Source organism: Zootoca vivipara, chromosome 8 (genome assembly GCF_963506605.1).
Source record: "Zootoca vivipara chromosome 8, rZooViv1.1, whole genome shotgun sequence".
Classification (NCBI taxonomy): Eukaryota; Metazoa; Chordata; class Lepidosauria; order Squamata; family Lacertidae; genus Zootoca; species Zootoca vivipara.
This window is the reverse complement of record NC_083283.1, coordinates 67,883,593-67,899,356: the sequence shown is the minus strand read 5'-3', so window position 1 is coordinate 67,899,356 and position 15,764 is coordinate 67,883,593. Positions and strand designations below refer to the sequence as shown.

Sequence of the window (15,764 nt, the reverse complement as noted above, 5' to 3'; positions counted from 1 at the left end):
GCTCTTTCGCGGAGCTGCCTGCTGGCGACCAGGGGAGGAAACTCGGCTGGTTGGCGACGCGGTGGGTGGTCCTGTGCACGGACTGGCGAGAGCATCCCGGAGATTCTTCCCGGCCGGCTAACGCTCTCGCTATCGGGGTTGCTTACGACGCCGGTGGACTCTGCTCCTCCTCCCTTTCCCGCCATGCTCGCGCGTGTCACGTCGAGATGTGTCCCCCCGCGCGCGCGCTCTCCCTCTCGCTTTGGAACGCCGCGGACGCCGGAGTTCGGCCTTTGGAACGTCGCGCCTGCCGGAGTTCGGAGGCCCGAACGTTGCGAAAGTCTCCGCGTTCGCTTTCGGAATCCTCCGCGCCTGAACGTTCGGTGCCGCTCAAGCAATGAGCAGCGACGGCGGGACCGCCGGACTCGTCCGTGCGTACGCGGCGCTGCCTGTCTGGGTGGTGGAGGATCACCACGAGGTAAGCGGTCGGCGAGCGAAAGGGGAAATCCGATGCGTAGCTTTCACTGCTGATGGTGCGATCTGAAGAGGCGTGCTTAATCGGGGGGAGTCAAGGGAGCTTCCCCCCCCCAGCTGCGCCTCCGAAAAATAAATAACAGGTTCTGCCCCTCCCCAAGACCTGCCCCCCAACAAAAACATTGGCTACACCTATGCGTTCCGCGTATAAGGTTTTGGTCCATCTAGCTATCTGTACTGACAGGCAAGCTCTACGTGGAGACAATCCTGCGTGTCTGGGGTTGAACAATCCTGCATGCAGTGCACATGCTTCACTATGGAGTCCATAAAATCACAGGATGGTAGAGTTGGAAGGGACCCCAAGGGTCACGGAGTCCAGTGCGCTCCAAGGCAGGAAATCTCGATGCACGGGTTCCCATACAGTTTGAAAACATACCTGACCCTGCTTAGCTTTGTAAATGTGTTAGGGTTCTAATGCTGAGACTATTGCAGCCCTTTCTGCCCCTATAGCAATCCTAAGCATTAGGTCCATTGGTACTCGTCGACAGGTCTGGTGCTGGGGCGAGCCAGTCAGATGGGTGGCATGTAAATAATAAAATTATTGTGGTTGTTATTACTGCAGTGCCAACCTTACCTAGAAATAAGAGCTGTTAAACTTGTGGAAAATGCCTTTTGAGTAACGCTGTGGTTGCGATAAAGGCAAATGAGTTAGCCACGAGTTCTAGCTATCCTTTCTTTTAAAAATGAAAGCCAAATAGAAGCCCCCATTTTCTGCATGCTTGCTGAACTACAACGTCTGGGTGTTTTGCAATAACTCTGCACCCTAGTCTTGCTTTCCCGCAGATGCTTCTATTGCTGTTGTTCCAGGTTCTTCCTTTCATCTACCGAGCCATCGGCTCGAAGCATCTTCCTGCCAGTGACATCTGCTTTGTCCATTTGGATTCTCATCCAGACCTCCTTATACCGGTGAACATGCCTGCAGATACAGTGTTCGATAAAGAATCTCTGTTCAGGTATGATCGCACAATCCATCTCCTTGAGGAGATGCGGTTTTCATTTTGCATGGGAGCCGGAGTATTGTCGAGCTGCTTCCTGAACTTTGGGGTGCTTTCCTCTTGGTGGGGCAGGAAATACAGCATGAGAACAAGCTCACCCCATGAGCATGGCAGCTGAGAGAGGGGAAGAAGGGAAGTCACTAGATATTTTAAAGTTTGTAAAATGTTTATTTTGAAACAAAAAATTGAAAGCTTAGTAAAATTTATTATATTTTTAAAAGAAAGCATTCTAAGTAATGTTCACTTCTTAACACAGGCTGTGTGTCACCTTTATTACAACGACATTTGTACCTGACCTTCCAAAAGAGCAACAGCTTTCTCAATCCATCTTTCTCCCCCTCTTGCAGTGAGCTAAGCATTGAAAACTGGATTATGCCTGCCGTCTATGCTGGGCACATTTCACACGTTATGTGGCTGCACCCGCCTTGGGCTCAGCAAATTGAAGAAGGCACCCATCATTTCTTAGTAGGTAAAGACACCTCCACCACTACCATAAGGTAATTATTGCTGGCACCTCTCTAAAGCTGTGTTAGATATAGGGGATGTTGTTGTGTGGTTCCATCTTAATGGTCTCGCGTTAGAGCCAGTGACAGGCCATAGCTGCCAAGTTTTCCCTTTTCTCACGAGGAAGCCTATTCAGCATAAGGGAAAATCCCTTTAAAAAAGGGATAACTTGGAAGCTATGGTGACAGGCAGATCCGCACTCTGCTTTGGTTGCAAGAAGTTTGGAAGTCAGAAGATAGGGAGTTGGGAGCTGGCTGGGGGCCGACTGAGTTTGATGGGGCGGTGCCCCATTTGCCCCACCAGATCAGCCTCCACTGCTGGTATGGAATTCTAGAATTATACAATTGGAAGGAACCCTAAGGGTCCTTGCAATGCAGGAATCTCAGGACGTGGTCCCCAATCTAGTTTGAAACCATACCGGACCCTGCTTAGCTTTGCAAATGTGCCAGTAGTTTATTGCTGCGCCACTGGGAGGGTTGTGTACAATAACAATGTCATTCTCCGCTTGGGCGCTTTCCAGAGCCAGTTGGCTACTTTGTTGTTGTTGTTGTTGTTGTTGTTGTTGTTGTTTCCCTTGTTTATTGAGTTCCATTTATGAATTGCTTCCTATGAAACATCTTGAAGCAATTTCACAGTATTTTGGCTACTTTGGGAAAGGGAATGCTTCTGTATGTGGGCCCTCGGTCTGTTCCAGCAAAGTATTTCTTGTGTCCTCATCCTTGCTAAGAATCACTGTTGTCACTATTCCAGGGTTACTTGCCCAGACGATTACTTCCTTTCCGACGGTCTGTACGTCCCTGCCGGCCAGCTAGAGGGCGAAAAGGCTTTGCAGCTCAGCGTCTGCCTCGTGGATCCTTCGGAAGCCGCTGGCACCCGGGAGGAAAGCCGAGCTGTGCCTCCTGCTAAGAAGCTCAAGTTAAGCGAGGGCGATGCAGCAAATATCCCTGCGGCCTCTTCGTCGAAGGACGCTCCTCCCCTTGCCCACAGCTGCGCGTGCGAAGAGGCCGGTGGATTCGAAAACAGAACCCCTGTGCGGGAGACAACAGACAGCCTCCGGGGTCAAAAGTATGGCCACCCAGTGCCAGAGCTCCTTGAAGACATCCTCCAAGCGATACAGAAGGGCTCTGCTTATGTTCTCGATATTGACTTGGATTTCTTTTCCGTCAAGAACCCTTTCAAAGAAATGTACACACAGGTAAAACTACCAGGCTGCAGCCTTTGGTCAATTAATCTTGTAGAACGACGAAGGAAATACCTTTAAAAGCATCCGGTGTTCAATTAAGGGTCCCTCTTATTTTTGCTGCTCGGGTGCAACTCATTCTGGGGGCAAAGCAGCACACGAGGGGCGGGTTGGAAAACTCTGGGAGATGCCTGAGTTTGCAGAAGTCCTGAACACCAACTGAAGGGGGGAAAGGTAACCCCCCAAACACCCTACTGAAGGGGGGCAACAGTAGAGTATTTTGGAGGGGCTCTGTTTGCAGGGCCCCCTCCACCTTCGCTAGTACGGGGGTGGGGTGGGCGAGTTGCCTCTTTCTCCCTGGAGAGAGAGAGACATCCCACTCACCCGCTCCCCCCCCCAAAAAAAGATAGATGGAGGGATCCCTTGGGATGAAGCCTCACAGGTTCCGTTCGCAGGGCTGCCTCTAGTGAAATGGAGCCCACAAATCGCTTCTGGCTTGCGGGATGGGGGGCTCCTTTAAACTTACATGTTCAGGGGTCTGCAGGTGCCTACCCCTCAATGGAGACACAGGGCTCGCTCCGATGGGGTTTGGGAGAGAGAGCTGCAGCAGTTTCTCCCCACACCCCTAGGGCTGGGGCCAAGGCAGCTTGCTTCAACATTGTGCTGTATCGCCAGATTGCGTGGTTCAGCTTGCTCCTCTCCTCAGCCATCTTTGCATGTACAGTGGTACCTTCGTTCTCAGACTTAATCCGTTCTGGGAGTCCGTTTGACTCCCGAAACCATTCAAAAACCAAGGCACAACTTTCGATTGGCTGCAGGAGCTTCCTGCACTTAAGCAGAAGCCGCGTCAGACTTTCGGCTTCCAAAAAACGTTCACAAACTGGAACACTTGCTTTCAGGTTTGTGGCCTTCGGGAGCCAAGACGTTCGAGTCGCAAGGCGTTCGAGAACCAAAGTACCAACTGTATATAATTTAGAACCCAGGGTGGGTGGGGTAAAAGCCGAGGACAGTGGGATGGTATGGATGAGACCAAAAGGTGCTTCCCTCCCTCACAGTTTACAGTCTTGTAACAATTCCTGCACCGCAGGGAGTTGGACAAGATCCTCCTCAGGGTCGTTTCCAACTCATGGTTCCATGAATGCTCAGATAGGACTCCTGGGAAAAGGTAAAGGACCCCTGGACAGTTAAGTCCAGTCGAATTTGACTAAGGGGTGCAGCACTCATCTCGCTTTTTAGGCTGAGTGAGCCAGCGTTTGTCCACGGACAGCTTTCTGGGTCAAGTAGCCAGCATGGCTAAACCGCTTTTGGTACAATGGGACACTGTGACGGAAACCAGGGCGCACGGAAACGCCGTTTACCTTCCCACCACAGGAATACCTATTTATCTGCTTGCACCAGCATGCTTTCGAACTGCTAGGTTGGCAGGAGCTGGGACAGAGCAACAGGAGCTCCACAACATCCTGTGGATTCGAACCGCTGACCTTCTGATTGGCAAGCACGAGAGGCTTGGTGGTTTAAACCACAGCTGGAAAAGCATGGGTGAACTGGCAGGCGAAATACAGCCGGGAAGAAAAACTAGCAGAAAATAGATAATGGTGTTTGAAAGACAAGATCTCATTTCGTTTGTACCGTATGTGGAGACTTGTAGTGGCATCCGCGTAAAGAAATCCTAAGTGGCTCGCTATTTTAATACTGTATCTGCTTCGTATCTGGGAAGCAGACATCGGCAAAAAGAATTTCACTTGCTCAGTTGTGGTTTCTCTTCGGGACGTAGAAATGTTTAAGATGTGAAAGGAAGGTGCTAAAGGCAGAACCGCTCTTCACATTACAGCAATAACAGCACAATGGTGCTATGAATAATCCCCCCCTCTTGTTTCCCCCCGCTTTCTTTCCTTTTTTAAATAGGAGGAGTACAAGATCTTGCAAGAATTGTACAGTTTTAAGAAGCCTAACAGCAATTTGTCAGAGGTATGGGCCGGCAATAGTTCAGTGGGTAGAGACTCTGAATCCCAGGGTCATGGGTTCGAGCAAGATTCCTGCTTTGCTGGGGGTGTGGACTAGATGGCCCTCGCGTTCCCTTCCAGCTCTTATCATTCTGTGATTCTATGTATGGTTCCATCCAATGCATTCAAGGAGGAGGAGGGGTGGTTCTACCTCAGTTTATAAGCTGCGTAGTGGGGAAGAGACGGGAGGGGAAAATATTTGGCAAACTTGGACTGCGATTATGCCAAGCTGATAGCCGTGAAGCGGGACTTATGAAATGTTTTCCTCGCAAAATGTTTATTCAGTTTTCACAGAGTTTTGCCATGGCTGTGACTTTAATCTGCCAAAGTCCATTTGCCAAAGGGAAACAGAGATAAAGAGACGCCTTTTTAATTCCCGCACACGCAAGACAATTTCTCTCCTGACTTGCTTTGGATTTTGAGGCATTTTTATTTATTTATGTAAGGTTTATGTTCAATCGGGTAGTCATTTGTTTGAGGGCATTCCCATTTTAGGAGCATTTGTTGGACACTCTCCCCCCCCCCCCAATAATTTAATTTCTGATTTAGTTTCAACAGGGAAACCAGTTATCACTTCACCCCTGGCCAGTGGTTGGTAATTAGGGGAGCAATCCTGCCCATAAGGTGGCAGAAAGCAAGCCAGCATAAATTCACACCAGCTCCAAACAAGATTACACTTTGCTGAACCATCAAACTGGCCCTGAAGTTGAGTCGCCAGGGAAGAGCCTCCGTCCCCCAAGCATGCTCTGTTTTTATATTTAAAGGAGGACTTGCTAGACTGTGTTGAGAATCGCGTCCACCAGCTGGAAGACCTCGAAGCAGCTTTTGCTGACCTGTGTGACGATGACACGGAGGAGAACCTGCAGAGATGGGCTTCGAGTCCTGGGTAAGGGATCTCGAGCGGCAGCTAAGAGAGTCACTTCCTTTCGGGTTGGCAGATGAATGGAGAGGGTTAAATAAGAACTTTTAAAAGCCGCCAGGGCTCCCCCGTCGCGGAACAGAGGTAAAAGATGGGGTTGCCAGTCTGGAAAAGGCTCAAAGGACAGTCTGTCCACAAAACAGGATAGCCGTCCAGTGGGATAAGACGTTGGGACACGACTTAAATAGCCATTATGAAACCAGGCCTGCACAAGCACTCAGCCATTCTCCTCTGTGCAGAGGGAGCTCAGTTCCTGTTGTTTAGCACAAAGAACGTGACGGCTTGCTTCAAACAGCCACCACGAATCAAATGCCCTTTGTGCCGCAGCAGATCTTTGCAGGTACTGCTCATTCCCCCATTTCTACCCCATCTTTTCAGCTTTCAGTCCCGCAAGTCAGCTCACACAGTGAGCAAAGGCCCGATGACACTTAACAGTGAGTAAACCCCATTGAATTCAATGGGACTTGCTTCTGAGTAGGTACAGACAGGGTTGGCGTTCTGCTGGCGGGTGGGGGGGCGAATGACTGAGAGGCATTCGTTTCCAGAATCGGCACGAACAGAACAAAGAGTTAAGAAGCCGTTTTGGCTGGTCGTTGATTCTATTATAGTGGGAACTTGCTGGGGGAACTTATCTTTGGACATGCACAGTTCCTACAAGAGACACAGAGAGGTGTTTAAAACCAGTTTTGCTTTTCTGTCCTTACTGGCAACATGTAGGGCACAGAGACTCTTACATGGGCTTTTACTCTTTTGGAATGGGGTAAATACTATATATTGTAACTGTTACACATTTTATGACCGACTTAAACAACTACTTGGCTGAGATTTATTGCTTCCAGGAATGTACTTATTGCCTCTTGTGTGCCACGGATCCCTAATTTGCTTCCAAGATAAGGAGCTGTGTTCTGAGCTGTTTTAAAGCAACCGCAGGCAAATGTGTTGCTGGATCCAGTGATTTATGATCTGGAGATCGTAAAGCCTTCAGCATGGCGCACCCCACAAAAGCTGCTCCAGAGGGAACCCCAAACCTCCAGAGCTGATCTTTCAGGTGCACCTTGGGAGGTTGGGCTAGAGGGGAAGAGGAAGTTTCATTGCACACAAAGAAGGTGGTAGAGCAGGAGACTTGTAATCTCGAGGTTGTGAGTTCGAGTCCCACGTTGGCCAAAAGATTCCTGCCTTGCAGGGGGTTGGACCAGATGAGCCTCGAAAGCCCTGGACTTGACATTCTTGGAAAATGCAATGCTTTTGTTGGTTGAAATAGTTCACATATTCAGCTGCAAGACGTTAGTGGGCATAGCATATGTGCAATTCTAAACAACAATTGTGCGCCCACTTAAATTACATTATTGTGCTTGAGTGATTTTTGTGTGTGCTGTTGCCTGGTTCTTGACACAGATATATGGATGAATTCAGCAATAGTTATCCAGATTCTGGGGGTGGAAATATCCCAGAAATCTAACAACCCTCATTTGCATAATGGCTCATTCCTAGTCTCGTTCATAACATTTGCAGAATATGATGCATGTGTGTTTTGTTACCACAGGATGAAACTTCTAGTCCAGCTTGTGCGTAGTTTGAAAAATCGAATGGAAACGCCTGATTATGAAATGGTAAGTCTGTTTTATCAAATTTACTTTGGGCCCATGGAACCAGATAGGGGCCACAACCTGAAAATCTTTTCTCGGCTCTTTTTGATTAATTCATTCATTTATTGCATTTTTACCCCACCCTTTTTGCCAAGGAGCTCAAGGTAGTATATATGGTTCTCCTCCTCCTTATTTAACCCCACACACCAACCCTGGGAGGTAGCTTGAGCTAAGAGGCAGTGACTGGCCCAGTGAGCTTCGTGGCCAAGTGAGGATTTGAACCCTAGTCTCCCAGGTCCTAGTCCGACACGCTAACCACTGTACCACTCTGGCTGGGCATGCAGCCCCTTTGCCCGAATTAGCAAACCAAGTCTTCCATTTGCGTTGGTATCAGAACTGGTGCCACAGACCAGCTCAGAGAACTGCACCAAGCCACTTTGTGTAATCCACCTTTCAGGTCCACCAGGCTGGGCTCACGTGCGATTACTCCGAACTTCCTCACCACATCAGCACAGAGCAAGAAATTGAGAGTCTTATGCAGGCCGTCGAACGTCTCTTGAGGAACTTGCCGAAGCCCACTCTTGTGACGATAGCCCGGTAAGATATGGTGGGGATGCTGTTTTGGCCCGGATCCTGTTGACCCTCGCCCACCGGAGTAGTTTGCTATTAGAATGAGTTGTGTCAGGTCCCGTAATTGTCAAGCTTCGGGGAATCTGATCCCACCAAGAAGCAGGGAAACAATAAAAGTCCTTACCACATAATTTATTAACAGAGAGAGACGAAGGAAGGTCGACTTCCCTGAATAATGCTGGTTGCTCTGAGTAAAGCACCTCCATCTCTTCTATTCTACGTCATCCCTGCATCAGCTAAGCTGAGCTTTCTGCTCTATCACCCTCAACGTCTGCCTGGTTCTGGGAGGAGGGGGTCAGGAATGCTTTCCAAAGACACTGAGTCTGTCAGTTGTCTCTCCCCTGCTGCTGCTGCTGCTGCTTCTTGCTGTTCCTCTCCCAATATTTCCCAGCTCCCCTCTGCCGCCTCTGAACTATGTCCTTCAGCAAAGCACTGTTCTAAATCTATTCCGTCCTCCTGTTCTCGGGAAGGTTCAGGAGAGGAGGAGGAGGAGGAGTTTGGATTTGATATCCCGCTATATCACTACCTGAAGGAGTCTCAAAGCGGCTAACATTCTCCTTTCCCTTCCTCACCCACAACAAACACTCTGTGAGGTGAGTGGGGCTGAGAGACTTCAAAGAAGTATGACTAGCCCAAGGTCACCCAGCAGCTGCATGTGGAGGAGCGGGGACACGAACCCAGTTCACCAGATTACGAGTCTACCGCTCTTAACCACTACACCACACTGGCAGTCCCCACCATTCCTCCTTAGTCCAGCCCCTGACAATAATGGTCGTCAGTTCTCAAAAGTGCAGTCTTACTGCATGTCCACCCAGAAGTACGGGCCAGAGAGTTCACTGGGCTGCGCACCCAGAAAAGCGTGTGTTGGGGAGCAAGGAACGTTGATATGAGTGTTGAAATTCTGGCTTGGAAAAGAGACCGATGCGAATGGGATGATTAAACTACAACATTGTGCCATGCAATCCCTCCTCCTTCTTTTTTTACAGATCTAGCTTGGATGACTACTGCCCCCCAGAACAAGTTCAGCTCATCCAAGAAAAGGTCTTGGATATTCTCCGCCTGGCGTATGGCAGCCTGGAAGTTCATTTAGAGTACTTGGAAAATTCCTGTCCCGCTGGAACAGCATGATTAGTTGAAGCAAAAAAAGAAAAAAAGAAAAAGAAATAGTTTCTCTCTCTGCGCCATGGGATCCGTTTGGAAGCAGACAGAGGATTTCTTATGAGGTTGGGTTGCGCTTGTGATAATCTCCACGCAGATCATTTTATTTTGTTTTTTTTCTCAACACAATTTTCTGCTGCTATTGATCCTCGCGTTGATGCCTTTTGGGTTTGCCTAGAAGAAGAAAAATGACTGGGAAATGGCCCTTCCTATACCTGTAGGAGTCTCCAGACTGAGCCAGCCTAGCATTTGAGGAAGAGATTTTGCTTTAACATAGTTGAATTCATTTTCCCAGTCAGTTGTGACCGAAAATACTGTACTGCTTCAAGATAAATTGCCGTTTGCTTGGAAGCGGTGACCATCCTGGCTTTGTGCCTCTGTTCCCGTTAGAATAACTTAACACAGTTTCATATTTCTGTCCCACGCTTTTTCAAAGTGACCTCATGAGGAGGTCCTGTTTTACCCTGCGAACAACAGCCCTGTGGTGTAGGTTAGGCTGAAATAATACATTGTCAGAGGGCACCCAGTTGAACAGGATTTAAATCCAAATGTCACCCAATGTCTTAAGCGTAACATCCCATCATCTTTGCCGCACTGGTTCACATCTGACACATTCAAGTTTTTTGGCACCTCTATTTTCTAGAACCCTAAGCATTCATGCTAGGAGGCAAGGCTTCGTACCTAAATATTTTGAGGGCAGGTTGCAAAGTGTGGCAGTAAACTGCTATTATTTGTGGCGAAGACGTACGGTTTTATTTTAGAAGTGTAAAAGATGCCAACGGGTAAGCGCCTCTTATTTATGTTATAGAATATTTTTAAAAGAAAAAAGTTGCTACTCCTGTGTCATTAATTTATTTGTTTACCACATTTATAGGCTGCCCAGTAATATTCTCTGGATGGCTTTCACTATCATCAAAATGTTACAACTACAAAAAAAACACCCAATAATAACACTGAAGTTTTAATTTTTTAAAAAAAGGGGAAATAAAAAGCCTAGCTGCTGCTCTCGCAGTCTTAACAGGCAGATAAGGCTAGTTGGCATCTTTCCTTGACGTCAAAACGACTCCAGATTAAGTGCCAGGCAAAGTTTCTCCTGCTGCTTTTTCCCCGCTTCTGCAACTGCTAGATTATATTTCTTGGAGAGAGTGATTATCTCCCGAGCATTCGATAATAATAATAATAATTTATTATTTATACCCTGCCCATCTGGCTGGGTTTCCCCAGCCACTCTGGGCGGCTTCCAACAAAAGATTAAAAATACATTAACATTTGAAAAATACACCATCCATCATCTTCTAGGAACTTTGGGTCCAAAGATTCTCCAATTGTCGGAGACAGAGAGACAGAGCAGGCGCATTAAGATGGATGTTCAGCGTTTATCGTGAAGCTTGGAAGAACTTGAAAGCACTGTGTCATCTCTGTAATCAAGGCGTGGTTATGGATACGTAGTCTTAGACTTCTCATGAAGGGCCTTCAATGATGGTTGCAGTGTCTGGGTTGGTTCAAATGAGGAGAGGTGATCCTTGAGGTTTTGCGGTCCTAAACCAGATTGGCTCTGGCTCTGGTTTCAAATGGGAATCTTTCCCAGCCTTTGCTGGAGGTTGAATTTGGGGTTTTCTCGTGGAAATCACATACTGTACCTCTGAACCCTTCCTTTGCATGCAAGTCTGGAGGAAGACATCAGGGACTTGCCCACAAAATACAGTGGTACCTCCACTTACGAAGGTTTCGACTTACGAAATCGGCAAACCCGGAAGTATTTTCGCCGCACGTGCAGCCTGCACAAAGTGCAAAATCGCGCTTTGCACATGCACAAAATGGACGCTTCGACATCCGAATGTTTTGGCTTACGAAGAGCACCGCGGAACGGATCGCCTTCGTAAGTCGAGGTACCACTGTACTAGTTGCCGTAATACCTGTTTCAGGAGATCAGTCCGCCCCTCCAACTATGTTAAAAAGAAAAGAAAATCAGGCACAAGTATTATTCACCTACAGTGCTGAGGCTACTCCCTCTCCCCGCTTAGTTGGAAACAGGAGGGGAAATTCTTCTTTTAAAAAACAAACAACTGTGATGGTCCTCGAGCATTATGATTTCAGAATGGTGGAATTGCAATTCTTTATTGGTTCAGCAGGTGGGGTGCTTTACACAGGTTATCGATTTGCGCCATCTCTCGGGGAGCAATGAGGTGCTTTGAGAAAGCACCTTTATAACTGCCTTATGTTCTGATTTAAGAGAGATTTGTAAGAACTACGCTACTAAGGAAAGGAGCAATCATCTCCCTCCGTTTAGAACACACACGCTGCACAAGGAGCGCTCTGGTTACTGTCAGTGCAGATCAGAGAAGCACAATTCCCACACCCTAAAACAACAACATATGTACATTGCAGACTGGTGATTGCTTGCTAAATATATTTGCCTTCTTCTGGGAAACTGGGGTGGAAACTGGTTGTGTTGGCCGACACTTGGGTGAGAGAGTGCATGTTTTATTTGGAGATCCAAGTTTTGGCGAGTTGGAAGGCTGGCAAATGACATGTTCACTTTTGCATTGAAGCTATTTGTTTGTTAAAAATTTGGGAAACTAATAAAAATTATTTGACATCTATTTACCAGCGGAATTGACATCCGGGGGGAATTTCCCAAAGGTGGCGCTTTTTTGTCCTGGATCTTAGGCAAGTCAATCGGAAAATCATGGTTTTTTGTGGGGGGGGGGGTTGAAATAGGGCAACCCTAGCAAGTACATATTTCTTGCAGAATCTCTGGGAGAGTGATTGCTCAACGTTGGGTTTTTTTTTGCAGCCACAGTTTGCAATGTATATCAAAAGTAAAGAAGAGTTGTACTTTACCTGCAGCGTTTCCCATATGCATTGATTAAAATGTTAATAGACTATCTTTCAGTCCTATATAAAGGGCCTCTCAGATTGTCGGTGATGGCAAATCTCTTTGCGATTTTTAAAATAGCTAGACTGTTAAGCCCAGGGATTTGCTATAGCCCATCAGGCATTCAGTATGCACAAATAATGAAACAAAAAACAAAAATTGTTTGAAGAAGATGCAGGCTGGTGACTGCTGGCACCCTGCCATACCTTCAGAGGGAAAAGCTATTTCTCACCTTCTGATGGATGTGTAGAATTTGGGGGTTTCCAGAATTGAAAAGGGGGAAATTGTTCCAACCACAAAACGAAGACAATGACGCGGTTTGCACTTAAGATTAAGCCAAGCAATGGAGAGGAGATCATGGCTTAAAAGTTAAAGGCACCCCTGACCATTAGGTCCAGTCGTGACCGACTCTGGGGTTGTGGCGCTCATCTCGCTTTATTGGCCGAGGGAGCCGGCGTACAGCTTCCAGGTCATGTGGCCAGCATGACTAAGCCGCTTCTACCTAGGCTTGTCATTTGCCTTGCTCCAGGCTAACCAAGGACCGTAAACCCCCAAACCGTAAAAGCTGCCCTTGTGGGGAAAACCCCTGTAGCTGGCAAAACTTGGAGGTCCCATTTGCAGGAAACAATTTTACCTGCATGAGGTTTCTTTGTTCTTTTTTGCCAATTCTTTTTCATTTTCCATCATTTCTAACCAATGGTCATCAAATTAATACAAATTGAAAAGCTGACCCCCCCCCCGATGCCCCCTCTATTTCCCTCCCTCCTTTACTGCTCCCAATAAAATAGCTTTTCCAACCATCATTTCTAAACACATTCATCCCTTCTCCCCTACACATTCCCTGTTCAGTTGCCAATTTCTGCTAAGAGGATTCCGTTGTGCAAAGGTTCAGGTTTTTGGGGCTGTTGGAGGCACCTAGAGTTGCACCGTAGCATGATGTGCATAAATCAGCATATTTACAGCCAGGAGAGAAGCACAACCACCTTTTTATTCATCACGCCAAGCTGTGGTTAAAGTAAGGGTGGGGAACCTCTGACTTTACAGATGCTGTTTGGCTACAACTCCCAGACTGGTGATAAGTGATGGGCTGATTGACAAGTCGGTAATCTTAACATTAAACCAGCTCGCTTAGGTTTTACGTGTTAGATTTGCATCCACTTCTTATTCCAAAGAATTAAAGAGAAGTGCCATATATCTTTGCTGAAAACAAACCACATGTCAACATTAGCGGGAACATGCCTCATTCAATTCAGTTAACTTTTCCACCTTCTGCTGAATTCGTATGTAATGGTTGTTTTGTTGCTTATTCAGTGTGATGGATTATTAAACAACAATCACAAGAGTTTAATGAAATTTGGGCTTTGTGTTCAGTAGACCTTTGCATTTTGTGGGTTTTTTCCCCTCTTTAAAGGAAAAAGAGGTGTCTCAACATTAGTAGATTTCTTAGTACAGAAAGCTTGCAAAACCTATGAACAAAGATGACATATTACAAAAAACAGAAAAATAATACAAACCTATTTTATATTTTGGCATTATCCTAGATGATAATTGTTTTTATCATAGAGGATACTAACTCATCCGGTGTTTTATCCCTTTATAAGAGTTCAGCATTTAACCTAACTTTGCAGTTATCTTTCTCCGACAGACCAATGCAAACTTGATTGCTGTTAAGGGCAAAGCTGCAGATACGATTGAAAAGCTGGTACCCTTAATACAAATTGTGATATCCTCAATACAATTCTGAAGTAAAGGAAAATTCTTCAGTTTCTTTTAGTTTTTAAAAAAAACCAAATTATTTATTTGCTATTGAATTGTTACAAAAAAATTACAATGAATATCTGCAAATCTGTTTGTTTTTGTAAGGAAAAAATACTCTTCCACTTTAAAGTACAACACTCAACAGACCAAAACTGAAACATAGGCAACATGTTTAACAGGAAGGGCCTACATGGAAATGAGTCACGAGATGGAGGGCTATGTTAAATGTCCATAATTCATTGACATACCAGTTCAAGCTCGTATTTAGCAGACCCATTTTCATGCTTACGGTAGATGCCAAGAAAGAACTGGCGGACATTTCTGCACGGATGAAACCTTTCTGTATAAAATTTCAGTCTCCACTTATTAAAAAAATAATAATTGTAAAACAGGGAAAGAAGAAAATGCCACTTTTTAATTTTACTCCTCTGGACTTTTAGCAAACATTACAGGGATAGTCAACATGGTGCCCACCAGATATTCTGCACTGCAGCTCCTAACAGCCCCAGCAAGCATGTCCAACATTCAGGGATGGTGGAGGTTTTAGTGCAACAACATCTGAACGGCACCTCGTTGGCTACCCCTGACATACTGCCATCACCTTTTCAAACCATCAGAGGTGAATGAAGATTTAGATGGTACACAGAAATAATAATAATAATTATTATTATTTAGATGGTGTACAGAAATATGGAAGTGATTTGTCGTTAATCAGCATTAGCAGTTCCTCTGAAGCAGGTATCCCCAAATTTCGGCCCTCCAGATGTTTTGGACTGCAATTCCCATCATCCCTGACCACAGGTCCTGTTAGCTAGGGATCATGGGAGTTGTAGGCCAAACATCTGGAGGGCTGCAGTTTGGGGATGCCTACTCTAAAGAAACTGGTTCGGTTGCACCTGAAAAACCATCTCTTAAAAAACAACAACACCTTATGTTATGTGCGAAGATCTTCTCTTCATTTTCAAGAGAAATTGGTTTTTTTTGCATTTTACTTTTTGCTCTTTTGTGCCGATTTTGAGCCCCCACATTACCCTGTGGGGGCGCCTGAGGCTCCCATTATAAAAAAGGGAGAGGGATACTCATGTACATTATAAAAAAAGGGCGGGAGGATACTTTTTTCTTTCCGTGGGAGATAACAGAAGAACCCTGATAGCCCGTATATCCGAATATCGGGCCTCGATCTCACTTCAGAAACAGGTACAATATTTGTGCGCAGACACAAATCCTCCAGCAAATAACGCGGCCCCGTAGTAAATCTTGTATTGATATGTAGTCAGTTTTAATCCAGTCATCTGGACTACCACTTAGTGAACCCTGACTTGCAACAATGATCAAAGTCCAATTCAACCAGCCTGGAATATGAATTCACCGTCTTTCTTCCTGTTGGTCAGAACCAGTTCCCAAAGTATTAAACAACACCCGATTTCTTTGGTGGGTGGGAGAAATGGATAGTAACTCTGTTCCAAAACAGGATGCAAAATCCTAAAAATAATCAAGTATATCGAATAGCAAAAAAATATCAACCAATATATAGATTGCCCCGAATTTTGACTGTGTGATGATGTTCAAGATTGGAACATGCATGGCTTCAAGTTGAACGGACTCTCCCAGGATGTCGGCTCTGTTCATCGTCTTAAAGT

The 15,764-nt window shown here is 46.1% G+C and overlaps 1 protein-coding gene across 1 annotated transcript; it reads left to right on the top strand.

Annotated features, from left to right (window-relative positions):
* The first annotated feature begins 14 nt into the window (after nt 1–14).
* On the top strand, nt 15–9,470 carry C8H5orf22 (chromosome 8 C5orf22 homolog). Its single transcript, XM_035125816.2, has 9 exons — nt 15–457; nt 1,321–1,466; nt 1,856–2,005; nt 2,763–3,207; nt 5,098–5,160; nt 5,960–6,081; nt 7,658–7,724; nt 8,158–8,297; nt 9,317–9,470. Exons 1-9 carry the CDS (start codon nt 377–379, stop codon nt 9,456–9,458), a joined length of 1,356 nt encoding a protein of 451 aa, XP_034981707.1. The 5' UTR covers nt 15–376; the 3' UTR covers nt 9,459–9,470.
* The last annotated feature ends 6,294 nt before the right edge of the window (nt 9,471–15,764 follow it).

Excerpts from the sequence above, each read along its gene's own strand:
- C8H5orf22 (XM_035125816.2), top strand. The coding sequence starts at position 377 with ATGAGCAGCGACGGCGGGACCGCCGGACTCGTCCGTGCGTACGCGGCG. Across the intron at positions 458-1,320 it reads TGGTGGAGGATCACCACGAG|GTTCTTCCTTTCATCTACCG; the intron begins GTAAGCGGTCGG and ends CTGTTGTTCCAG. Across the intron at positions 7,725-8,157 it reads AAACGCCTGATTATGAAATG|GTCCACCAGGCTGGGCTCAC; the intron begins GTAAGTCTGTTT and ends TCCACCTTTCAG.